This window comes from Amborella trichopoda, chromosome 3, assembly GCF_054954075.1.
Source record: "Amborella trichopoda isolate Santa Cruz 75 chromosome 3, AtrichopodaSantaCruz75HAP2 v2.0, whole genome shotgun sequence".
Taxonomy (NCBI): Eukaryota; Viridiplantae; Streptophyta; class Magnoliopsida; order Amborellales; family Amborellaceae; genus Amborella; species Amborella trichopoda.
The window spans coordinates 18,959,283-18,985,870 of NC_142338.1; the positions used below are offsets into that span (position 1 = coordinate 18,959,283).

The 26,588-nt window shown below is 34.2% G+C and overlaps 1 protein-coding gene and 1 long non-coding RNA gene across 3 annotated transcripts; both read right to left on the minus strand.

Annotated features, from left to right (window-relative positions):
- Positions 1–1,090: 1,090 nt before the first annotated feature.
- On the minus strand, positions 1,091–6,289 carry LOC18430556 (transmembrane protein (DUF616)). 2 transcript variants are annotated; one of them, XM_006840707.4, is made up of 4 exons: positions 5,263–6,289; positions 4,972–5,172; positions 3,615–4,175; positions 1,091–1,688 (listed from the first exon to the last, which is right to left on the minus strand). In XM_006840707.4, exons 1-4 carry the CDS (start codon positions 5,495–5,497, stop codon positions 1,351–1,353), a joined length of 1,335 nt encoding a protein of 444 aa, XP_006840770.1. In that variant the 5' UTR covers positions 5,498–6,289; the 3' UTR covers positions 1,091–1,350. The 2 variants fall into 2 exon arrangements, with proteins under 2 accessions (XP_006840770.1, XP_088718355.1); XM_088862229.1 differs by lacking the exon at positions 3,615–4,175 and having other exon boundaries at positions 5,263–6,288.
- Positions 6,290–9,667: 3,378 nt separating this feature from the next.
- Positions 9,668–11,215, minus strand: LOC148782794 (uncharacterized). The gene is made up of 2 exons (XR_016052261.1): positions 11,120–11,215; positions 9,668–10,539 (listed from the first exon to the last, which is right to left on the minus strand). It is a non-coding gene; the product is annotated as an uncharacterized LOC148782794 (long non-coding RNA).
- Positions 11,216–26,588: the final 15,373 nt, after the last annotated feature.

Here is a 26,588-nt window from a genome sequence, read left to right on the forward strand (position 1 = left end):
ATATCTCTCAGATCACAAACATCACTATGTATTAATTATAATAACCTAGAACTTCTTTCTACTGTAGGAAATAGTTTTCTTGCAATAAAAATCAAGGTTTTCAAAAGTGACAGAGGTGGTGAATATTGTTTCACCAACTTTACTAACTATTGTGAATAAAATGAAATAATTCATCAAGTTAGTGTCCCAACACACCACAATAGAATGGTTTAGTTGAGAGGAAAAATTGCACACTTATGGATATGGTGAATGACATGCTTATCAGATCTAATCTCCCTACTAAACTTTGGGGAGAGGCTTTAATGTCAGCATGTTATATCTTAAACCAGTACCATATTAAAAATCTAATGTTACACCATATGAACAATGGAAAGGAAGAACCTCCGAAACTTATCTTAATTCCTACGGGAATTTAACTGATACTAAGAGTGTTTTTTGTTGCTAAATATGAGCTCTAAAACTTGAATTAATTTCTATGAGAATTTAATTGGAACTAGAACCCTTTTGGACACACCTATCTAACCCCAATTAAGGGGAGGTTCTGCCAATTTTTTTGGGGACTAGTGGGTTAGTAGAACTAACAATCCATATTAGTATATTTTGTCCAAGTAGCAAGAGCTTTTAGTGAATGAACATGTATGCGAAGTTTTCTATAATGCCAACTAGAAAACAAAAACAATGTCTTTTGTTCAACTTCAATGGGATATCATACTATAATATTCGATACCATGTTATGGTAACTCATAGTAATTTGAACTCTCACTCTCCATGTGCCTAAATAAAAAATAAAAAAAAGGGACATTTCAAGATCGCACTGGAACTATCTAATTTTTAGAAATTGAGTCCAGAGTTATCTATTAATTTTCTTGAAAATATATATATAAATATCTTCAAAAAGTTATCATGTTTATGGTTCAGTTTGCATTTATCAAACTTTCACCTTTATTTTAGTTCCCCTGGGTGGTAAAGCAACATTTTCTCAAAGTTAGAAATAAGCAAGACATATATTTACCAAACAAAAGAAAAAGCAAAAGAGGGCATTTAATTCTTGAATCCAATATAGCGTTAAAAAAAGGTATAATGCTCATCATACTGGGAAATTCTCATGTTTGCCTTCGCAAAAAAGACGGATAAATAAGTAGAACATTCTGGAAACCTTTCCAGGTCATGCCAAATGAAACCAATAAAATAAAATAAATAATAAACAAACATGTTCCAAGTGAAGAATGCCCAACCCTTGCCAACTTTTCTTGGATCTTACCCATTTTTTAGTTTATAATATTCCTTTCTTTATACTTTTAGTCAGTAATATCTTAGTATTCTTTTTCCTTATTTGTTATGAGTCATAACTTATGACCAATGATTAGTTATACTTCCCCACATTTCCAAAAGGTAACCCTGACACCTGCCCATGTCACCACCCCAGGCATCTGCCATTTTTGTCTTTTGTCCTCCAAGAACCTGAGCACTGCCCTTTTTTATGTTGTGCCTGTACTCCATGGCTACCTGCTCAAATATTTCATTTTGGAACATATTTATGTCAATGGTTGGCTTCATCAAATCTCTCACATATGCAAAGCCCAGCTGATCCCTTGGATTGAATGCCTCCAATTCATTGAATAGTAGGCATGAAAATAGGCTGCTCCCCACACTGTGTTTTCTCAAAATTAAGGCAGAGTCTGGAACATCTGGATTGCACAAAATATATAAGAAAAAAAAATCAGTATTTATTAACATAACCAATTTGTCTCATTATTTTGGTAAACAGGCAATGTGGAATGAAAACACTTCAATATTTTTTGGATATTTTTTTGGTATTTTTCATGGGCAATTTGTTATATTTAAGGCCAGTTTGAATGATATTTCAGGTGTATTTGTTATATTAAAATTATTTGAGGTGTTTACTACAAAATCATTTATTTTTTTTACAAAAAAGTCACAATCTCGCTAATGGCCTTTCAAATTGGATGGCTTAGAATATGACATAGTTTGAGAGTTTTTTTTTCTTTTTAAAGTTTGAGTCTAGTCAACACTCACAACAATGCCGAATTGAAAGTGATAGACGAGATATTGTGTCCTCCTTATATTTAAAGTAAATAGTCTTTTCATGTACTTTTTAAAATTCTCAAATACAAGCCAAGTAGTTTTTTTTTCTCAAACTTAGTATGGCACAAGTGGCATTCAAAATGGGAGTGCAATAAACATGCACAGGAAGAGTTAATTAAAAAAAAAAGAGTCATCAAAATGTGCCTTTATATTGGTTGCATCCTTATGGGCATTTTATGTGGACATATTGGAAGACAATTTGTTGTTAGTTCAAGAAATACAACCATGACTTCTTTTTGTTTTTTCTTAATGTTAACGAGTTTTCATTGAGAAAATGAAAAACACAAGGAAATTGGAAAAATAAATAAAGAGAAAAACAAAGAACAAAAGAGAAAAGATAAAAAAATAAAGGTCATGAGACTATCGTTGATTTTGCTAGAAGATCTGCCTCGAGTTTCTCTCCCTATCGACATGATTGAAAAGCACCTCCCTGCCTTACAATTTAAAAAGAATACCGTCCTAATCAAACTACACTACGAAGGGATGGGCTTTGCATCAATTGATAACCATGAACTTATTTATGTGGCTTTAATAAACCGTTTGAGACGAGAGAAATAAAGTTTTGAAGAAAGGCAAAAATTTGATGGGTTTATTACAAAATGAAACGATGTAAGAGTGACAGAATTTCAAATAAAAAAGAAAAAATGGAAAGGGTAAAATTACAAATACTGATATTCTGGAGCTCGACTCGGGCCTCAACTCAGCTCTGGCTCTGGCTGAGTTGCTCAAGTGAGTCTTATTGGACTCGCTACAAAGCCTAAAAGCCCTAAATCTTAAAATGAAGGCACAAAAATTGCAAAAAAAAATAGAAAATAAAAATTAATAAAAATAAAATTAATCAGACACAACAAAGTCCAAATAAGTTGAAAAATATATAAGACGTTTAAAATATGGGCGAAACGGGGGCTGAGATACGATTATGGAAGACATAAAGAAAATGTAAAGATGGAAGAGAGGACTTTCCTGTTTTGAGTCACTCTAAAGCATTTGTAGTATAATTTGCCCCCCATAATTATGAAAAATCAAAAGAAAAGAGGAAAACATAAAAATGACCTGTACCAGAAAAAATATCACAAATCATTGTCACAAACAACCAAATTACATATTTGATCCCATCATTTAATGTACTTTTGATAATGTTTTATCTTTTAATTAACCCGACAGTACTTGGGAGGCCAAGTAACTCGGAGAAGTCTAAAGGGACTCGGTCTGAGTTATTGAACATTGGCTTTGTTGCGAGAGAGTGTTGTAAGTACATGTGCCATGTCGCGGTATGTGTCTAAAGAGAGAGACTGCGATATGTGTCAGAGAGAGAAATGTGTCTGTGTGCGTGTATGTATGCACATGTGTCTAAAGAGAGACTACGACATGTGTGTGTGAGAGAGAAATGTGTGGCTCATGTGTGCATGAGTCTTAAGAGAGAGACCGCTATATGTGTGTGAGAGAGAAAGAAATGTGTGGCTGTGTGCGTGTACGTGTGCATGTGCATGTGCATGAGAGCGGGAGACCTGTGGTGTAGGGGAGTTTCTTGGTTGTCCAGGGCCTAAGCCCATTATCACAGTAAGTCTCCATCTGTTCCCTCAAGGACCCAATGTCCCCCCACTTCTTCCATCTAGCAGTTGCCACTGCCTCCTCCATTGTGTGCACATTGTAAGGATGCATTGAAATTGCCATGTCCCTATTCTCCCTCACCACCAATGAATGCAATAACAGTAAAGGGTCCACTGTTAATTGCAACTTTGCATCCACCCATATGCTATACAATGCATTTGGGAAGAGCCTATGAGTCAAATGCTTAGGTATTACACCATTCATTGCAGGGTTATTATATGGCAGTTCACCTGAAACTAATACCATCTTCCATGCACCTATCTTATTCTCCCCTGTTTTGTTCATGAACATATTATGTGAATTGAGGCCTTTTAAGGTCCTATCATCGATAAACATGAAGAAACAAGCAATTTCCGAGGTCTCAGATTTAAGGCCTCTGGGTTGCCGGATTTTGTCGTGGTTTCCGAATATCGCCGACACGATTACCACTCCTTTGCAATTCTCCATTGCCAATTTATCTGAAATTAGAGAAAATTTCTGAGGATTATTTAACCTAGACAGAGGATTCTTGCTATGAAAGGAAAGTATCAAAATGTTCCCAAAATATTCAATGTAAATTTCAAAACCCAGATATTATTAAATTCCATTTATTTATTTCTTTTTCTCCCTTGAGAAAGATTCCAAATTTTAAGAAAATCCATAGAATTGTCTTGATTTCAATTGTTCCACAAGAAATTCAAGAACCTTGTGCTGAATTGAGTACGTTCTGGGAAACTCAAAGATTCAAACATCAATTTATTAGATTGAATGAATTTGGAATTTCAGGTGGCAGGAGATGATTTCATGACTAGGTTTTTGTTGAATTACCAGAGATAAAGAAGAAGACAAAAAACAAAATAAGCAATGCATGTCAGGCAATCAAGCCTCAATGGTGTCAATCAAGAAATCACAAAAATTCGTGAAATTATTCGAAATCGTCACGAATTATTTTAATTTTTTTCCAATTAAGATGAAGATGAAGATGAAGAGGCATAAAGTCTGAGAAAATGTATATCGAATCAATTGATTATGAAAAATTGGTCATATATTCAGATAAATTCAATTGTGAATATGAAAAATTGGTCATATATTCAGATAAACTCAATTGTTTTGGACCCCATAATCTTTAAATTCATATGAACAAAAGAAAATAAAGGTAGAGAACTCTAAGTACCCAGCAATTTTGCATCAATATAATCTATACAAAATGCAACAATTGTCCTAAATAGAAAATAGAAAATTCGAATGATAGACCGAAATAACCAGAAAACCAACCTGAATTTTGGATTGGAAAGTCCTTCATAAACCCACAAGGAACCTCCACCTGATCATTATTGTGATCAAAATAATAGTTTCTCTCTGCACTGCTTAAATTCCCTGCAAAGCTAACACCAGGCCCTGAAACATATCGCAAACTCGAACAGGAACGACGATTTCGAACTATATCTTGGATCTCCTTCAAAACCGACCCATAATCTGCAAACGGAATGAATATTAGAGATTAAATTTATAATGGGTACCTCAATTAAGGTTGAACTTTGAGGATCAATTGTGGGGTGATTTAACCTTGGAAGATTAAGGAGGAGTTGCAGGTGGAACGAACGGTTGGGATTGCGTACTTGTGCGCCCCATATGTTGAGGGATAAGAGAATAGGGGCAATTGGCTTTGATCGGACGGCTGGGGTTCATTGGAGGTGCACTGGTTAGAGAGAGAAGCCTGCAAGGCCAAGAGAGAGATGGAGAGAGAGAAGAGAGAGAACCACAAGAGTTTGGATTGTACAAGGAAAAGTGCAAACCCCATTAATCACAGAAACAAGAATTGTGTGATTTAAGTCCCCAAAGGAAAATAAATGGGGTGGAGAAACATCAACAAATCTACAAGCATATCCTTGACGTTTTTCTAAATTACAAGATTCATATTATTAAATCCTAGCGATAAACAAATTATAAATCTTTGATAATTAAAGAAGGAAAAAGTTTATGTAAGGTTTAATAATAGAATTAAGGCCAACCTCGAAAATTCATCGAAAAAGGATTTTTTGAACCATTTAAATGATTATCTCGACGTCTAGATTAAAAATAAATAAATTTAAATCTTAAAAATAATACATTTTACAAACAAATTATCTAGACTATCCATTTTCAAGATTTTTCAATACTAAAGTTGTATTTTATGATAAAGTATCGAGGTGCGTCTTTCTTTGATTATTTAGGGTTACAACCCTATACAAAACTACATCCATAAAAGAAATGCCTTAAAATCCCTTGTTCTATCTACTATCTACTATCGACCTTTTCTTTTCTTTTTCTTTTTGTTTTTTTCTTTTTATTTTCTATTTTCAATTATTTTTTAATATTTCTCTTAATCTAGATTCTCACCTATATCATATATTTATTTATTTACTTGGCGTCTAAATTGGGCATGTAAACAGGAATCCCTGACCAAGTGGCTCTAGGTCGTGTGATGGGTAGGTTGGTCTGGGTTATGTATGCACGCAAAAAAGGGCTCGATGAACGTGAAACTCTTATTATTATTATTATTTGTAGTTTTATCAAACCAGCCATAAGAGATAACCATTTAACATTTTACTCAATTGGAAATATGTAACGTATAGGTCTATTTTGAAATGAAATTTAAAGATAGATAAAGTTTTAAGTTGTTTATATTATCAAGAGTAATTTGACAAGTTCTTCTCTTTTTTTACTGTTAAATTTGACAATCCCATTATTAAAGTAAGTATCGAATAAAGAAAGGTATCTAAAGAGACAATTTACTTTTGGTACAAAGAGCTCCCAAATATCATTATTCTTTAGATTTTAAATCAGGTGGTTGCAAGAGTATCATTAATTAGACTTCAAAAAGAATTTGAATTTTATGGCTCATTTTAAGCAATCTAATTTGATATATAATAACTAAGAGTAATTAAGATCTTCTTGAAATAAAGATAGATAATCTCATAACATACAATCCCAAAATTTAAAGTCTATAAAAGCAAAGAGGCTCTCCAGTCTAGAGAGGGAAAATAGCTGTACGACTTCTATTCTTGAGAAGAAGAAATTTATATCAACTTTTAACGTTATAACCATTATGTAAAATATTAATTAATTCTAATTCATAATTATTCGTCCCTTGACCTTATTCAAAATAAATAAAATTTATAAATTAATAAATTAAATAAAAACCAAATGATTTATTGAATAATTCATCTCTAAAATTTTTGATAAATTTCAGGGAAAAAAAAAAAAAAAAGCCCCTCCCCTCTCACTCTCTTGTCTCGTGGTCCCCGCCGCCAAAGTGAGGCTGCTTGGCTTCTCCGGCACGTCCAAACTCCAAAGCTTAAAAATAGCCTCCTTTTTTCTTTAATACTTTAACGAGTAAAAAATAGCCCCTTGTTTATTTTATTTTTTTTAGTGTTTATTACTAATAAATGAATATAATAATTGTTGTGAATCAAAAGGCAAAGTCCAAATTGCTACTACAGCTTGCAACGTGTGACCCATGTCATTACATTGCAATGATAGTGGTCGGTAGGGATTAGACGCATCCAGGCCAGGAGAATGGGGTAGGGGTTGCAATCGGGTTGGATCGACTCCCTTGGTAGTTGGGCTTGGGTTCATGGACCTGGTGGGCCAGGTCTGCATCCAATTGACTTGGACCCAATCCCAGTCAGGTAAGATCAGGGTCGACCTGACTAGATTCGATCGGATATAAAGTATATTAAATATACTATATAATATAAAAGATTATTTTTTATTTTTTAATTACTAGACCTAAGTCAATGTCGCATCGGGGTCCAAATGACGGACGTGACCCATATCAGGTTGAATCCGTATCCAAGTGACAGGTACCCGACTCAGGTCTAAGTCCATGTGGAACCCTATTGTGTCGGGTCTGGGCTCGGGTTGACCTGACTCCCACCCCTAAATCGGGGAATAAATATTAAAATCCACCTATGGAGAGGATGTTGAAGGCCATGGTGGTGTACAAGGAATGATTAGTTTAATTTCCTCTAATTAACTCGAGGGGGGGAGAGAGAGAGAGAGAGAGAGAGAGAGAGAGAGAGAGAGAGAGAGAGAGAGAGAGAGAGAGAGAGAGAGATTTTTTCTTGTGTGTGCTCATGTTCTACCAATAAAAGACCTTGTTGGATAAGAGAAACCAGATTCCTCAGGAGGCATTTGGTGAAAGAACCTTGGACCACCTCAACTACTTTTCATAGCTGGAGTACACTGGCTCTCCTTTCTTTTATTTTCCATCTTTGTCTTTATATTCAAGTTGGTGTATGCCTTGTTTTTTAGTTTCGTGTAATCATATGCACTAATTACCATACCTAGCTGGTGATGATTAATCAGACTTAAAAAGGTCAAATATACCATATAAAAAGTGTTAAAAACAAAAAAGGTGCTATTTCATAGTTAATATTGACGCCATGGCTAAAAAAGATAGTTAACATTGACTTCTACATATGATCTACACAAACTCAAACATCTGAGAACCCACTCAATCTGTGGTGCAACCTAGTGGCAATGGCGCCCAAATTTTAACTAAATATTAGAAGAATTAAAGAATAATTGTTTCAAAATAAACCATTCTCTGGCAGTGTGAAATAAATTCGATTTTAAGGAATTCACATGAATGAAATGTGTGACATTGATGTACTACTGGATACATGGTAGAAATTTTCCTTAATTTTTCTACTATTATTTATTTCTAAAGTTTATTTAGGGAAAATGTCTATAAAATAGTCAAACGGGTTAATGACGTAGGAATTCAACTAATTTATGCATACTTATTTTTTAAAAAATCATTTCACTACTCAACTATTTTATTAGAAAATGCTGAAATTTTCCATATTTCGAGTTTGGAGCAAGTAACAAGTGTAATTTTATGTTGGCTACTTATATGGCTCAATTGAAATGACCTAAAGACCCTTAACTTATTCTAGGTTCCCAATCCATGACACTTTTTCTCCCCTCTACAAATCTTGTTCTTGATTGGAAACCAGAACGAGTCTTTTTGCTTGTGTGGTTCAACTAGCACCAAATTACAAAAACACCACTTTTACTCCTAGTTCCAAACCCTAACTAAGGCATAACATGTTTACAAGTTTGGAATCTGTAACAATTACTGATGTCTTGATTGAGATAAGTGGATTAAATTATCGAAATGACCTCACATATTCAGGGTTATAGTCTAGTAAAAAAAGGCAATTTGGGCAATTCTTATCAAAATTATTTACAAGGAACCTAAATAAAATGATTTTCAAAACCAACCACTTCATTGGTATAATTGTTTATTTAAACATCTGAATGATATTTTGAAATAGTTTTACCATTATAATAATGTTATTTTGCATTTACTTTGTGAATTTAGTTTATTATATATATTCCAAATTTGTATTGATCACCATAGTCTCTTGTTTGGTACAGTTATCTTTCTAAATAAGCAAGATTTTAGGGAAATTATTATAAACAAGAGTGTCTCCATTTTCCATACTTTCAATTGTCGATCCTTTTCATTGTTATTTTGTCCCTAAATATCATTAATGACTCCAAGTTCCAAACCTAGGTTCTACTTTGACCCAGATATCAATTTGGGATCTTGGGTTTCCAATCAATTTTTTCCTAAACCAATCAATTCATATTTTATGTTGCAAATTGATTAGAAACTTGAAATTCCACACTATTTTATATGCATGGGTGGTTTGGAGCTCCAAGTTCCAAACCACTTGGGTCATCTACTTTAGAACTTGAAGTTCTAAAGTAGTTAGTCTACGAAAAGATATGTGCCAAACTATAAGACGCCATAGGTATCCCAATACAATGGAAACGATAACAAAAACTAAAAAAAACAACGATCAGACAAAGGTTACATATCTTTTTCATATCCGATCTCGCTAAGTGCTTCCTTTTGTGTATCAAACGTGTTTGGGGCTTTCTTAAGCCCGATTTATTGATAAGCATATGTGAGTCACGCAAAGCACAAAAGATCCACTATCAGTATATCTGTTCCAAGGCACCTATAGAAACCTTGTTAATTACATTCACAATCTCAATAAATGAAGGTATAAAATGCTTTTATTTAATAGGTTATATACGGCTAATACTCAGAATACTACAATAAAGTTAACAATACATCACTATTACGCTATTCTCGTCCCCTCGTCTTCTTGTAGGTCTTCATCCTTATATAGATGACCGTGTTAGGTGATTTTATGGTCATGCCTAGTAATTACATCGGACAACATGCTCTGGTAGTCAGGCTCCACTCCTTTATGGAGATTGTACTTGACGCGTATCAAATAATACGGCACATGCCAACAAGTGATGCTCCTCATAGGACCACGTATCATCCAATCAAGTTAAGTGGGGTCCAAAATCTTGTTTTTGGTTGTAAGCTTGATGCTCAGGTACTAGTATTTGTAAAATTTTAGGCTTTCTAGGGGGGAGGAATATTTTTTTCTACCCTTCCATTTCTTTTACAAAGATGATACCTTTAATTTACATGAATTCTTCTAAAGCATGTTGCACTAATACTTGGTCCTCATGAATTTTCACTTCGGTCTTATAGTCAACAATGTATTTATGAGGTATAGACTAAAAAGAAGAACATTCATTATCTACAGGAGCGTTTTGATGAGAAAAGCCTCCAAATTGCTAGAAAATATAAAAAGTAACAAGGTTTCCCAAAGTGTGTCGGAATTTATAGAGGACAAGTCCAAAATGGCCGAGCCCAAGGTATAGGACAACATAAATTTAACTCAATGCATCCCATAATACGCTTTTGTTCATACAACTTAAAGCTCCATATATGACTCCAAGACACTCAATCCTTATATACATTCCCTGCAAAAATCACAAAGATCACTTCAGTTAGTCCCTAATACAAGTTACACTCAAAGGGGTTATAAAAAGAATGACTTACAATACAATTTCTCTTGATCATAATTCATCCATGTAGATATTACTCACAATATAACACAAATACTTAAAATGCCAGCACTTTGATAAACTCAATCTCCGAAAACAAATATATGTAACTAGTCTAATGGCATAGAAAGCCGTTGAAATTTTCTCAAATTGCTGGGATCCCCACAAACTTAAACACAACCCTTGTTATAGCTCTCCTCTATAGCACAAGCTAATGAGGCTTAGATTCAACCAAATGTAAGCATATACCATAATAAAATCTTACCACACTAAGAAAAGGGCCTTAAATGAACCACGTGTGGGAAATAATAGGTGAGAGCAATATGGGAGATAGAGAGTGTAGAACAAGGGGTATATGCAAGCCAATGTAGGTGTGGGTACTACAAACATCATGACATGATGGTGGCTTAAGGGTACTTTAATAAAACTCATATAGAACTCAAATGCTCACTGCTATACTCAAAGAACTCATAACATTCAGGAAGAAAACACTTACAAGAAGTTATAGATAATGTGTACAACTACTTCAAAGTGCTAGGCATGCAACACCACATATCCTAACTTTAAAACATGAAAGAGAACTCAAGAAAATAAATCATATAAGGAACTAAACCTCAGTAAAAGAGAACTCAAGAAAATAGATCATCCCAATAAGTTTGATGTAGGACTTCATTTGTTTTTTTCACCATGTAAGCTTATAGCTCACGTGCAAATAGAAGACTTCTGATGGAAAGTGTTCTTTCATATTTAACTGAACCTTTCATAAAGTCAGGAACTTTGATTTCCTTTTGAAGGATATAATTATACTTACTTTTAGGCCGTATGAGCTGTCTCTTGAGAGGTTGTGAGACAAAAGAATAATGGTGTAAGGAGTTTTAGATGCGGGTAGTCCATCTTTGAGGTCTTCACTAAAGGAAAGAATTTGTCCCATCTACTTGAGTGCATTTGATGGGGGAGGAATTGATATACATTTGCAGAAGTGAAATGATAAAATAAAAGGGGAGGCTTCATTGGAGTGATCCAAATATATAAAGGTAAGATTACCGTGGCTTTGAAAGAATGTGTTAACCACCAAACTTTCAGCCAATACATTTATATTGTCTTCTTCACACATGGACGTGTATGACTTAACCTTGCGCATTATTTGAAAATAGGTCTTTATTCTGTCTAGAGGTGGGCATCTAGTGGAGTTTCAACTAATGTCAAAATTTCACTAAAACAAGTACCACTTGTGTGTCACACATGAGAGAAATAGAGAATGGGGCTTATGAAAATAATATGAGAGTGTATTTCAGTAATTTTTAGCCTCACAATTCTCAAGAGGATTTCTAGGGAATCATGAGACCATATCAAGTTTTAATTACTGCTCCAGGTTGGCCATGATCATAAGCACAATGACTAACATATGTGAGGCTTAAGAAGATTACTTGCCTTGATGATATCTAACATATGATTTGCCTCGTAATCTGTAACATTTGGCAGAAGATTTGTACTTGCATTGAAATCTTTTTTTTTTTGCTCTAGTTTGAATTCGAGCCATTGAATTTTAGCAATCTTGATGATGACATAATAAATGGGTTGTTTTATGCAACACACCATGGTTTATCTCTATTTTTCTTGGAAATCAATGGTTCTTGACTATTTGGTCGTGGCTTTTATACTATTCAGGAAAAAGCTTATGCCTGCACTACGATCTAACTACGATACAAGAGTTTACTCCTTACCTATTCAGGTGTTGAGATGAGGAAAGCCGTTAGTGAAAAACGTTTTACAAATAGTAGATGATTTTTCTTTACCCCATAAATAGGGTTTTCTTGTAAGAGTATAGGCAAGGTTAGATCACATGAGTGTAAAATATAGGTTCATAGAGGCTAATATGATTAGAGGTATTGTCTTAGGGGATTTAGAAAAAGAGGTAAAAGTTACGAAGGAACATTGTAAGAACTCTCTTTATTGGGCACCTTCAGAGTTAGGTAACTGGAAGTGGCTCCCTCTAACTTTTGACCTAGAGGGGGTCCTCTGTAGCTTGGAGAATGTTTGTCTTATGACTCTTAGGTATATACATATTCTTATGGGTGTATATCTCAATAATATTAGGTGTTCACCTTTCTCTTTTTGAGAAGGTGACAAAGAAGGGGAAATTGCCATACTTTCCTTTATATGGCTAAGGATGTACTCTTATATGAGGCATCTGTTTCTAGTGACCCTTCAATGGAGCGGTCTCTTTTGGCCGTTTGCTATAGAGGGATAGATGAGAGATGCAAATGAATCTTCTCTCTTACAGTCATTCCACATGTTGAGGTAATTTTCTCTCTTATCAAGAACGAGGAAGTATACCGATGGGACCACTTTTAGGTCAATTTGACGTATTCGGCACCAAACATCAAGTATAGTAGGACAAATTACAAAATTTATTATAATCAGCATATGGTGTATAGATTTATGGGAGCAAAAGATGTAGTTCGGAAAATTTGTATCATTTGTGATATGTCTAGAGTGATGCCTTTTATATTATTTTCTTTTTTCTTTTTTTCCCCTTATGAATTGAATTTGTTGTTGATTTTTTTTGGGGAGGCGAGAGAGAAGAAAAGAAAGCCGTGAACAAAGAGATGGCATACATGGATAGCGAAAGAGAATAAATGAGAATGAGAGAAAGAGAGAGAGAGCATAACCCCTATAGCGGTGAGCGTTGTTGAGGTGAAGTTCACTCAACCCGAAACATCTCTCCCTTTGATGACATCCTATTGGAAATCATGAAGACTTCTTGGTAGCAGTGCATCATATAAGCGCTTCTTAGCCTATGAAAGGCGAAGTCCCTAATGGGGAATGACACATGTTGTGCTATGCAATTCTCTAAAATAATTCTTCTTTCTTCGAATTTCTGCTTATCCTTGGTTCCTTTTTCTTCTTTTTCGTCTCTACTCTTTTTTTAATTATTTTCTTTTTAAAAGGTAAGTTTATCTCCCGGTAAACTAGGGATAATAATCTCCAACATGCTCTTTACTTGTGGTCACTTGCCTCCAAAATGACCTTCAACCTCGGGAGAGAGGTTGTGAAGAGAATTAGAGTAGAGAAAACACCACCTAAGGGATCAAGGGACTGAAATAGTGGGATAACTTCATCAACTGTTGTCACACCCCAAGAATTTAGAATACTGTTATTAATGAGATGTGACAGACAAAACATATATACATCTATTGATAGGACAAATTTACAGTGGCGAGGTCTTACATAGTAAATAAAGAAAGCTAGCACAACAACAGTATCTTTCAAGGTTGATCTTGACTAGCACTCAAAATGAATCCGCAGTTATCCTGAAAAAAATGTTTACCATAGTTTGATGAGTTTGGCTACTCAGTAAGCGATCATCATAATTCTAAAAATAATCATGATTGAAAGATATCAATATTTTCCAAAATGAGATCTATTAACAGAAATGCATCAACAGTTTCACTTTCAATAAATGCATAATTAAGTATAATCCGAGTAATTGAAATGCTTATAACACTTTTAACGGCAGTACATAATTCAAAGGATTTCACAAAATACCCTACTGGCGTCCCACGTAGGTCACCTATATACCTCATCAGCGTCCTGATGGGTCCACTTAATCCCTATCGGCGTCCCAGATAGGTCAACTTAATCCCTGCAGGTCCACTTATACCTCACCGGCGTACCGGATGAGTCCACTTAATCCCTACCGGCGTCCCAGATAGGTCCACTTATACCTCACCGGCGAACCGGATGAGTCCACTTGCATACTTAAATTATTTCTAAATCTCTTTAAACATTCGAAAGCAGCAATATCATGTACTCAATATATCACTGAAATCATTAATATGAATTTCACTGAAACCATTAATAACAGTCACTTTCAATAACATTTCTAAAATAACCAATCAAATATTTTGGGCTCAAATTTAGAAAGGTAGCAGTTCGTAAAGACGTTCTAGCATAATTGCAAATTTAATATATATAGAAAAACTCTTATAGAAATTCAAGAATACGAAATTATCACAATTTATGGTATATCAATTCACAAATAAACATTTCACAACAATACTATAATCAATTGCAAAAATGTCAATTATTTTTTTTAATAATAAGGCAGTCATTTGCACATGAATTTCACAATGTCTAAATATTCAAAACAGTAGAAAGAAATATCACAATTTTACTAAAAGCAGAAATATCACATTTATTTCTAACAATAAACAAGAAAAATAAATAAATTTATTTTTCTAATTTACAACATTCAAAATTTCTAACATAGATAAAATATCACAATTTTTATTAAAAAGATTATTTTTTAAGATAATGAAGTCACGTGCGCATAAAATTTATCGCGCCTAAAATTCATGATAATAAGGAGAAATAATTATTTCATTTCATTTTTAAAAAAAATGGATTATTTTTCGAGACAATGGGGTCACTTACACACAAAACTTATAAAATAAAGATCCTGGACAGAAATATCACCATTTATTAAAAATAGACTATTTTTCAGAAAGACGATGTCACTTACCCACAAATATTTGAGAGGGAGCTTCCGATAAAAATTCGTTTCGAGAGAGGAGTTCACTGTGTTTCGACCAGAGAGAGAGAGAGATCTCAAAATTTTCTAGGGTGGGAGTGCTCACCTCCCCTATTTAAATTCTTATAACGTATTATTATAATATTTTATTACGCTCTACCTCATACCTGAGGTGTCGAGTTAAGCGTCTGCTTTCAACATACAAAAACCACGTCCGCTAAAGGACGTTGCCAGCTGCAAACAGCAACTGCAAAGGCTGCAAACAAAAGCAGCAGCAAAAGTTTTAAACCAAGTAAAAGTTTTTGAAAATAGTGATGGTCCCCAAGGACCATCATACTCAAACAGACCATCACCTATTTAAAAGCATCTTTTCTCCTTTTTTTTCTTTTTTTTTTTTTTTTTTTTTGAAATTTTAGGATTGTTACATTCTTCCCCCCTTAAAGAAATTTAGTCCTCTAAATTTGTGTACCTGATTACTTAAAAAGATGGGGGTATTTTCTCTGATTTCGTCTTCTCGTTCCCAAGTCGACTCTTCTCTTGAATGGTACTGCCATAATACACGGACCAAAGGAATCTTCTTGTTACGCAACACTTGCACCCTTCTATCCAGTATCAAAATTGGCTGCTCAATGAAGGATAGGTCCTTCCTGATCGGTAAAGGTTCATATTTTAAGATATGGGATGGGTCGGGCTGTTATTTTCGTAGTGAAGATACATGAAAGACATTATGGACATTTGCCAATTCGGGTGGTAAGGCAAGTCTATAAGCGACACCTTCGATTCTTTTCAGGATTTCAAATGGTCCGATGTAACGTGGGCTCAACTTTCCTTTCTTGCCGAATCTCATAATGCCCTTTATTGGTGAGATTTTTAGGAAAACACGATCACTTTCCTCAAATTCAAGATCTCTCCTTCAGTTATTGGCATAACTCTTTTGCCGACACTGAGCTGTCCAGAGCCTTTCACGAATTAATGATATTTTATCTATGGTTATCTGGACAATTTCTGGTCCCAAAAGCTTTCTTTCACCAACCTCGTCCCAACATATGGGTGACCTGCATTTCCTTCCATACAGGGCTTCATATGGTGCCATCTGACTACTGGCTTGGAAGTTATTATTATAAGCAAACTCAATCAGGGGTAAATGGTCATCCCAGCTTCCTGTAAGGTCATTAACACAGGCCCTCAACATATCTTCCAAGGTTTGGATGGTCCTCTCCGATTGTCCATCAGTTTGGGGGTGAAAGGCAGTACTAAAGGTGAGTCTCGTCTCCATGACTGACTGTAATCTAGCCCAAAATTTAAAAGTAAATCGAGTATCCCTGTCCGATACAATACTGACAGGAACTCCATGCAACCTTTTTATTTCCTTAATGTACAACTGAGCCAGTCGATCCAAAGTGTACGTTGTGCGAATCGGTAGAAAGTGGGCAGCTTTGGTTAACCGGTCCACAATGACCCAAATGCTATCATGTCATGGATTTGTTCTTGGCAAGCCAGAGACAAAATCCATAGAGATGTACTCCCACTTCCATTCTGGCACTGGTAAAGGTTGCAACAACCCAGCGGGCCTTTGATGTTCAGCTTTTACCTGCTGACATGTTAGGCATTTAGACACAAATAGTGCTACCTCTTTTTTCATATTATTCCACCAAAAGGTTTTCTTCAGGTCCTGATACATTTTAATACTTCTTGGATGTATTGTATAACAAGAATGATGTGCTTCTTCTAAGATAGCTTTCTTTACATTCTCATCATTCGGGACACAAACCCGACCTTTGAATCTTAGCAAATCCTCACTACATATAGAGAATTCATCCCTCTTTCCTTGCTTCACCTCTTCTATAATTGTTATAAGCTGAGAGTCTTTCTTTTGTGCCAATCGAATCTGTTGGATTAATTGGGGTTCCGCCTTAATATTGGCAATCATATTTACCACACCATTAATGGACGGAGTTGGATGCCAATCCACTATTTCCTCTAACAATCGCATTTCTTGGATCATTAGATGAGCTAAGACTCCTGTAGATTTTCTACTTAGAGCGTCGGCCACAACATTAGCTTTTCCTGAATGATAATGGATTGTACAATCATAATCTTTTAAGAAATCCATCTATCTTATCTGTCGCATATTTAAATCCTTCTGAGAGAAAAGGTATTTCAAACTCTTATGATCCGTGTATATTACGAATTGCTCACCATATAGATAATGCCTCCATATTTTCAAAGCGAATACTATTGCAGCTAGCTTCAAATCATGAATTAGATATTTTTTCTCATATTCTTTCAACTGTCTGGATGCATATGCCACTACTTTCCCATATTGCATTAATACACAGCCCAAACCTTTATGTGAAGCATCACTATAAATCACAAATCCCCCACTCCCCTCAGGAATAGTTAAAATAGGTGCTAAAGTTAATCGAACTTTTAGTTCTTGAAAACTCTCATCACATTCACTTGTCCATTCAAATTTGACATTTTTCTATGTCAATCGAGTCAATGGGGTTGTGATTCGAGAAAATCCTTCTACAAATTTTATGTAAGATCTTGCCAATCCCAAAAAGCTTCGAACTTCAGTCACATTGCTTGGTTGTTTCCAATTAACAACGGCTTCAACCTTTGAAGGATCAACTAATAGACCTTCTTTTGATATGACATGTCCTAAAAATGTCACTTGTTCAAGCCAAAATTCACATTTACTAAGTTTGGCATACAATTTCTTCTCTCTTAATATTTGCAATACTATTCTTACATGCTGCTCATGTTCCTTCTGATTCTTGGAATAAATTAAAATATCATCGATGAATACCACAATAAATTTATCCAAAAAGGGCTTAAAGATCCGATTCATCAAATCCATAAATGCAGCTGGTTCATTGGTTAATCCAAAAGGCATGACTAAAAATTCATAATGGCCATACCTTGTTCTGAAAGCTGTCTTGAGTACATCTTCACTTTTAATCTTAAGCTGATGGTATCCAAATCTAAGATCAATTTTTTAAAACACTTGTGATCCTTGTAATTGATCAAATAAATCATCAATTCTAGGTAATGGATACTTATTTTTCACTGTCACTTGGTTCAACTGTCTATAATCAATACACAATCTCATAGTCCCATCTCTCTTTTTGACAAACAGTACTGGAACACCCCAAGGTGACACACTGGGCCTGATAAAACCTTTATCTAATAATTCTTCCAATTGTTGTTTCAGTTCTTTAAGTTCTGCAGGAGCCATTCTGTAAGGTGCCTTAGAAATTGGTGCTACCCCTGGCACTAATTCAATGGAGAATTCAATTTCCCTGTCTGGCGATAATCCTGGCAATTCTTCAGGAAAAACATCGGGAAATTCTAAGATAACCGGAGTGGTATCCAAATTTATTTCTTCCTTCCTATCTTCTTTGATATAGGCAAGAAAGCCTTGACACCCTTTTCGAAGGAGGCGATTAGCTCGAATACAAGAGATTAAATATGATGGGGAGTCTTCTTTGACACCATTGAAGTAAAATACTAGTTGATTCGGAATACTAAAGGTAACAACTTTCTTATAACAATCAATACTTACATGGTATGCATAAAGCCAATACATGCCTAAGATTACATCAAAATCTTGAATTTCCAGGAGTATTAAATCAACCAACAGTTCCTTTTCTTCTATCTTTATTACACATGATTTGTACATTATATTGGTGTTAATTGAATCTCTCATCGATGTGGCTACCTCTAGAATGTATTCTAATTGTTCTGGTTCTACCTTTAAGTGGCATGCAAAGTGTTGTGACACAAATGAATGAGTAAATCCAAGATCAATCAAAACATGAGCTACTTTTTGGAAGATAGTAAGAGTACCTTGGATCACTAATTTTGAGGCCTGAGCATCTTGCTCGGTAATCGTAAATACTCTTCCCTTCATCTGAGGCTTTGGAGCTATCTCTCCTTGCTTTGGAAGCTGTTGTGTCTGTAAGCTAGGACATTGTTTAATCTGGTGTCCTAATTTTCCACATTTAAAACAGGCTCCGGTATTCCAATAACAAGGGCTTGATCCATGATTTTTCCCACATTTTTTACATGGTTCTATTGAGTTTTGAAATGGCGAGGGCCTTGGCTTCTTGTTTGGCCTTTCAAACTGTTGTCGATTAGATGATGTAGGTCTAACACGACTGTTCTGATTTTTCGTCTTTTGGTAATCTTCAAAATCTTTTTCGACAATTTGGGCACGATCCACTATTTCAGCATAAGTTCTTAATTTCAAGACTGATATTCTACTTCTAATAGCTGGCCTGAGACCCCTTTCAAATTTCTTCACCTTTCTTGCCTCATTGTTAATCATATGTGGTGCAAACCTGGCCAATTCAGTAAACTTGGCCTCGTACTGTGCTACTGTCCTATTTCCTTGGATTAATTCTAGAAATTCCATTTCTTTTTGGTCTCGAATAATACTTTTCATTAAATGCCTCTAGAAATACTTCCCAAGTCAAGTTTTTATTTTCTTTGACCAATACTCCTTTTGCCATTCGCCACCAGTGTTGTGCCTCACCTTCTAACATAAAAACTGTTAAGGCCACCTTCCTATCATCAGGACATTCCATAACCTCGAATATTTTTTCCAATTGCATAATCCATCCCTCGGCTTCCAGTAGGTTTACAGCACCCTTAAAAGAAGGTGGGTTTAATTTCTTAAATTGTTCGATATTACTCCCACCATTTCCTGTAACTGACTGCTTGGGTGGATTGTTGTTTTCCATCTGATGTTGCATTAGAGTAACCATATTTTCCAAGGCTTTGGATCCTGACTTTATCCCGGTCTGTACACACAATAAATGTGATTTATAAGTACTTTCTTTTTAAATTTCCTAACGATCTTAAACCTATTGCTCTAAGACCATAATTGTCACACCCCAAGAATTTAGAATACTGTTATTCCTGAGATGTGACAGACAAAACATATATACATCTATTGATAGGACAAATTTACAGTGGCGAGGTCTTACATAATAAATAAAGAAAGCTAGCACAACAACAGTATCTTTCAAGGTTGATCTTGACTAGCACTCAAAATGAATCCGCAGTTATCCTGAAAAAAATGTTTACCATAGTTTGATGAGTTTGGCTACTCAGTAAGTGATCATCATAATTCTAAAAATAATCATGATTGAAAGATATCAATATTTTCCAAAATGAGATCTATTAACAGAAATGCATCAACAGTTTCACTTTCAATAAATGCATAATTAAGTATAATCCGAGTAATTGAAATGCTTATAACACTTTTAACGGCAGTACATAATTCAAAGGATTTCACAAAATACCCCACTGGCATCCCAAGTAGGTCACCTATATACCCCATCAGCGTCCTGATGGGTCCACTTAATCCCTATCGGCGTCCCAGATAGGTCCACTTAATCCCTGCAGGTCCACTTATACCTCACCGGCGTACCGGATGAGTCCACTTAATCCCTACCGGCGTCCCAAATAGGTCCACTTATACCTCACCGGCGAACCGGATGAGTCCACTTGCATACTTAAATTATTTCTAAATCTCTTTAAACATTCGAAAGCAGCAATATCATGTACTCAATATATCACTGAAATCATTAATATGAATTTCACTGAAATCATTAATAAACAGTCACTTTCAATAACATTTCTAAAATAACCAATCAAATATTTTGGGCTCAAATTTAGAAAGGTAGCAGTTCGTAAAGACGTTCTAGCATAATTGCCCATTTAATATATATAGAAAAACTCTTATAGAAATTCAAGAATATGGAATTATCACAATTTATGGTATATCAATTCACAAATAAACATTTCACAACAATACTATAATCAATTGCAAAAATGTCAATTATTTTTTTTAATAATAAGGCAGTCATTTGCACATGAATTTCACAATGTCTAAATATTCAAAACAGTAGAAAGAAATATCACAATTTTACTAAAAGCAGAAATATCACATTTATTTCTAACAATAAACAAGAAAAATAAATAAATTGATTTTTCTAATTTACAGCATTCAAAATTTCTAACATAGATAAAATATCACAATTTTTATTAAAAAGATTATTTTTCGAGATAATGAGGTCACGTGCGCATAAAATTTATCGCGCCTAAAATTCATGATAATAAGCAGAAATAATTATTTCATTTCATTTTAAAAAGAATGGATTATTTTTCTAGACAATGGGGTCACTTACACACAAAACTTATAAAATAAAGATCCTGGATGGAAATATCACTATTTATTAAAAATAGACTATTTTTCAGAAAGACGATGTCACTTACCCACAAATATTTGAGAGGAAGCTTCCGATAAAAATTCGTTTCGAGAGAGGAGTTCACTGTGTTTCAACCAGAGAGAGAGAGAGATCTCAAAATTTTCTAGGGTGGGAGTGCTCACCTCCCCTATTTAAATTCTTATAACGTATTATTATAATATTTTATTACGCTCTACCTCATACCTGAGGTGTCGCGTTAAGCATCTGCTTTCAACATACGAAAACCACGTCCGCTAAAGGACGTTGCCAGCAGCAAGCAGCAACTGCAAAGGCTGCAAACAAAAGCAGGAGCAACAGTTTTAAACCAAGTAAAAGTTTTTTAAAATAGTGATGGTCCCCAAGGACCATCATACTCAAACAGACCATCACCTATTTAAAAGCATCTTTTCTCCTTTTCTTTCTTTTTTTTTTTTTTTTTTTTTGAAATTTTAGGATTGTTACAACTGTTTACTTCATCAACTCTTTTTCGGCCTGCAACGACAGAGTGCTAACTCGGAGGTCATCCGTACCATTCATTACTACATAGCCTGCTTGGACTAACTTTTCTATTTCAAGATTTATTTCTAACTCACTATCTATAGCCAAATCCAGACTAGATTTAATAATAGAACTCGCACAAATTCTCTATAAACACAGTTAACTTACAAGTGATAGGGTCCCTTCAAATTCTGACACAAAGGTGATATGATATCGCTGAAGATCAAACCCTTTATAAGTTGTTAGCAGCATCGACTTGTAAATAGCATTGTAAATCAAGAGAAAAGGAAGCAAAGTATAAAGCAAGAACTAATTGAAAATATTATGAAGACTATGAAAATAAAGTAAACGTTAAAGAAAGCTTACCAATTGTTGGGGCCCTCCAGCCCAGCACCTAGAGTAGAAGCCTTGATCAGAGCTTGATTAAAAGAATGCCCTTCTCTTCGAGGAAAAGGAGGGTGGTAAAGATGTAGACCCATATAGACTAGAGAACAACTTAAGATACTTGGAACTAATGCTCAAAGGATGATCATCCCATCAGTCCAGTTGGCACATTGACTGCCACCCTATCTCAGTTGCCTGCTTAGGAAATTTTGCATCTAGGGCTAACCATTCCCCGGGTTATTTGCATGCAATATATGTCAGAATTGCTGCCTAGGTTCCATCATGTCACCAATTTTGAGCTTTTGAAGTCCGATTGAAGTGAAATGAAATGATTGATAGAAATAAAATTGACTTTTCTTTCTAGTATTCCCTTTATCCCTTTTCTTTTCCTAATAACTAGGTCGGATAATCCTAAGAAATGCTAGGGAAAGAAGTTTGTCATCATTTCAAGGCTTTGTTTCTACTCCTTTCTTTTTCAAAATATTTTAGAAAAATATTTTAAAGTAGGGAGAAGTTTTAGAAATAGATGCTGGTGTTGAGTTAATGATTTGAACAAATATAATTAAAGTTTTTAAAAGATAAACATAAAATTTTGATATCCTTCAAATTTGATTTGCTTTAGAATTTGTAGTTTGAGAACAATGAGAAATTAAGAAAATTTAAAAATTTTCTTTTCGCCTCAAAATATTTCTATATTATAGTGGATCATAAGTGCACCCCCAAGGACATGCACTCAAACAAGGTACTGGGGTTCCTCTATTGGCAAATGTACATATTTCTTCGCAGTGGATCATTTAGAAGAGCAGGGTCTATTTTGCAACTATATATATACAAGCTATGATAAAGTTTTTTATATAGTTCACAATGTGAAGGATTTAGGCTAATGTCCTCTTTATGCCTCGACCTCCTCATACAGGGCCAAAACAAACATAAAATCATCGCTCATATCATAATCAATCACATTCACATACAAATGCTCGGGACGCATCACACAGTCATGGGGGCCAAATAATAACTAATCATGACTAGTGGCAACTCTCAAAACTCTCGACGCCTTTCACCCATATATAGTACCCTCATGACTCTCATGATTTCATAACTCTTGGTCCCAATGTGTTAAGATTTTAGAGTTATGCCACTCTTTTACTCTTATTGAAGTCAAGAGCTATGAAAATATCAAAATCTTAAGGCCTTGAAAGGCCATAACTCCAACAGTACCTAAGCTAACAGTCCTTGTTTATCATTTATCTAAAATAAATCTAAATCCATAGTTTAATTATAATTAATAATAATAATAATAACCTCCAAAAGTTTCAAAAAATACTTTAAACCATACTCCATCAAAATAATACAATCTGCCATCATATAAAAATATTAATGAGCAAAATTAAGATCCTATGAGGATGAGTTAGGCATCAAAGCATTCTATTTGGCTAGAAGCTAGATCCAATTACCTTCTCGGAATAACCCAACAAGACTATGATTCACAATGTTAAACTCCTTTATTGGTTGATTTGATCTTTTGGACTCCTTTATGGGCTGGTCTGATCTTTTGGATCTAGAAAATCAAAATTACAACATAAAGGGCAAACCCCTCCTAGTGGAGTCACTAGAGATATAATTGCCCCAAAATATGTCTTTACAAAAGATAACAAAAGAATCGACTCTACTGATATCAATCAAAGACGACACATGACAATAAACAAGATTTGCAATTGATAATTCAAGATCTTGGATTTTTTTATTAAAAAATATAGGTTTGGGATGAATTCTAAATGCTTAAAAGACATTTATTTCATTTACATCCAGGATCGGTTAAGCGAACAAGGAATGCCCTAGATCAATGAGTTTAGTTGCAAAATTGAACTCCTTACAGTACCGCTAACTCCTGTGTAGACTCACTCATTGAGGCAACAACTTGAAAACCAGCATTTTGTGTGACTTCCTACTAAAAGACTAAAGATCCCAGAAAGATCCCTCTATCATTGATCAAAGTTCCTTTACAGACAAGAGAGCAAGAGACAGAGTTTGTTGAGAAAGATAAGCTTCTCTTAATCATTTATTGATCTCGAATATCTCATTGTCCATTTTAATGGTGATTCTTGCAATGAAGTATATTCGATTGGTTAGGATTTGAATTATTTAGAGCTTAAATTCAAATTACAACCATTTTGTTGCGATTGATGCTTGAGCATGAAAATTATTCATTGTCTTCAAGTTCGAGATTTGCGTGCTCCATTGACTTGCACATGTCATGAGCATCTTTTCTTGTTGATATATTTCCATTATTCTAGCATACCTATGACATTGACTGTAGTGAAAACTAATTTTACAGTATTCCTATCTTTTAGATTTAGATGGAAGATTAATCCCTATCCAAATAAGCTATTATATTCTCAATCTTTTTGGGCACTTTTCCTTATCTTCACCTTCTGCTTTTAATAACCACAGTGAAGATTAAACAACATTAGTTTAACTCCACACCACAATTTTCCATTTTGAAAATTCTCATGATTTTTCATCTCCAAAGGAAATGTTTGGGTCTCACAAAACACCCACAAACAAATACATTATCTCATAGTAATTATCATCACAATTTAAAGGTCTTATAGTCTTGCAAGCAATGTAAATAATAAAGCTGAGGTCAAATTATTTGGTTTCTCATGTCCTCTTGAGCTCATGCTCGAGGTTCAAAAGTCATTTGTTTGAGAATTGAGCTTTAAAGGATGCCATTACTATGACCAGTGGTTTAAAAAACGGATCGGTGTTCTGGATCGGGCATTCCAACAATCCATCCAGATCGGTGAATTGACGATCCGGATCGAGAATTGGTCGAATCAGTCTGATTAAGCTTTAAACAAAATCCAAAAAAATTATTAAAATTCATTATAAATATTTTCTTTTAGGAATCCAATAAGAAATGAGGGTACTACATTATTAACTTTCTTTTTTTTTCATCAATTTATGAATATTGAAATGTTCTTTCCCTATATAAACTTATGTTAACCATTAAATTTACATAACACAAAAGAAAAATCATAGAATTATTGTGGATAAAGTATATAATTATACATGGACTACAATAAATAGTAGACTAAATCGATGAAAAAATGGCTTCTAAAATCTCAAATTGACGGAAAACCCTAATCCGTTAAAAAAAACCCAAATTATTACAACCTAACTAACTATAATCCAAAATTATTACAACTTAATTAACTATAATATTATTTACTGAAATTAAAATTGTTGGTTTACATTTTATAACTATTTTATTATACAAATAATAACAAATCCAAAATATTTTATAATATTATCTAATTTAAAATATATTATTGACAAATGTAAGAAAAATAGTACATTACATGATTTACAATGTAAAAATTAATAAATAAAATAAAATATTTGGTTATCAATGTAGAAATTAATAAAATGCATACCAATTTTCGAAATAACACTTTAATTTTTTAAAATTTTAATTTTTTAGGTTTCTAGAGTAATTTAGTGAAAGAGATTGTTAGTAAAGAGAGAGATTTCAAATAGAATAAACTTTTTATTTTCATTTTTTTTACGCCTTTTATGTAATTTACAACAAAAATAATTTATAGCGTAATATTATTTATAATAAAAACAATTTATAGTGTAATATTATTTACAACAAAAACAATTTATAGCACCAAGGGATTTGACCTTGGAAGGTCAAGGAAAAAACTAGAGATAATAACCATCAATGCCACCACACCACATGTGACATTATGTCTCTTATTAATATAGATATTCAATTTTTATCTTTATTTAATGATGTTGGTGGGAATTATCCCACATCCAAGGATGTGTATTAAACTTCCCTCTATGAATAACTATGTAATAGCTATTAAGGTACTCGCATGCAACTGCAGAGGCAACCCAAAGTGTGAGAGATGCTGCATGTACTCGCTACGCGGTGGGTGTGACCAGCACAACCGGCGGCTTGCCTTTCATTTGTGGGAGTTACCAAGTTTTTGAAAATAATGAAAATCCTTACATTTTTCAAAAGGGAAAAGTTTATATAGAACCAAGGGCTCTAAACAATAAACAATTAAATTTGAGCCTACCCCAAAAAATTCACTAGAATAGGTTGTTTTGATGCTCAAATATCCTCAAATTGATCATCTCGACATCAAGATGCATGGACATGAGAAAAAAAATGAATTTCAAGTTTTGGAAATAGCATATTTTGTAACGCATTTTTTGACCGTCAATTTTAAAAATTTTCCAAATTTTCATAAATCTATTGATCTATACTATTTTTT

Excerpts from the sequence above, each read along its gene's own strand:
- LOC18430556 (XM_006840707.4), bottom strand. The coding sequence starts at position 5,497 with ATGGGGTTTGCACTTTTCCTTGTACAATCCAAACTCTTGTGGTTCTCT. Across the intron at positions 4,176-4,971 it reads CTTTCCAATCCAAAATTCAG|ATAAATTGGCAATGGAGAAT; the intron begins GTTGGTTTTCTG and ends CTCTAATTTCAG. Across the intron at positions 1,689-3,614 it reads GAAACTCCCCTACACCACAG|ATGTTCCAGACTCTGCCTTA; the intron begins GTCTCCCGCTCT and ends TGTGCAATCCAG.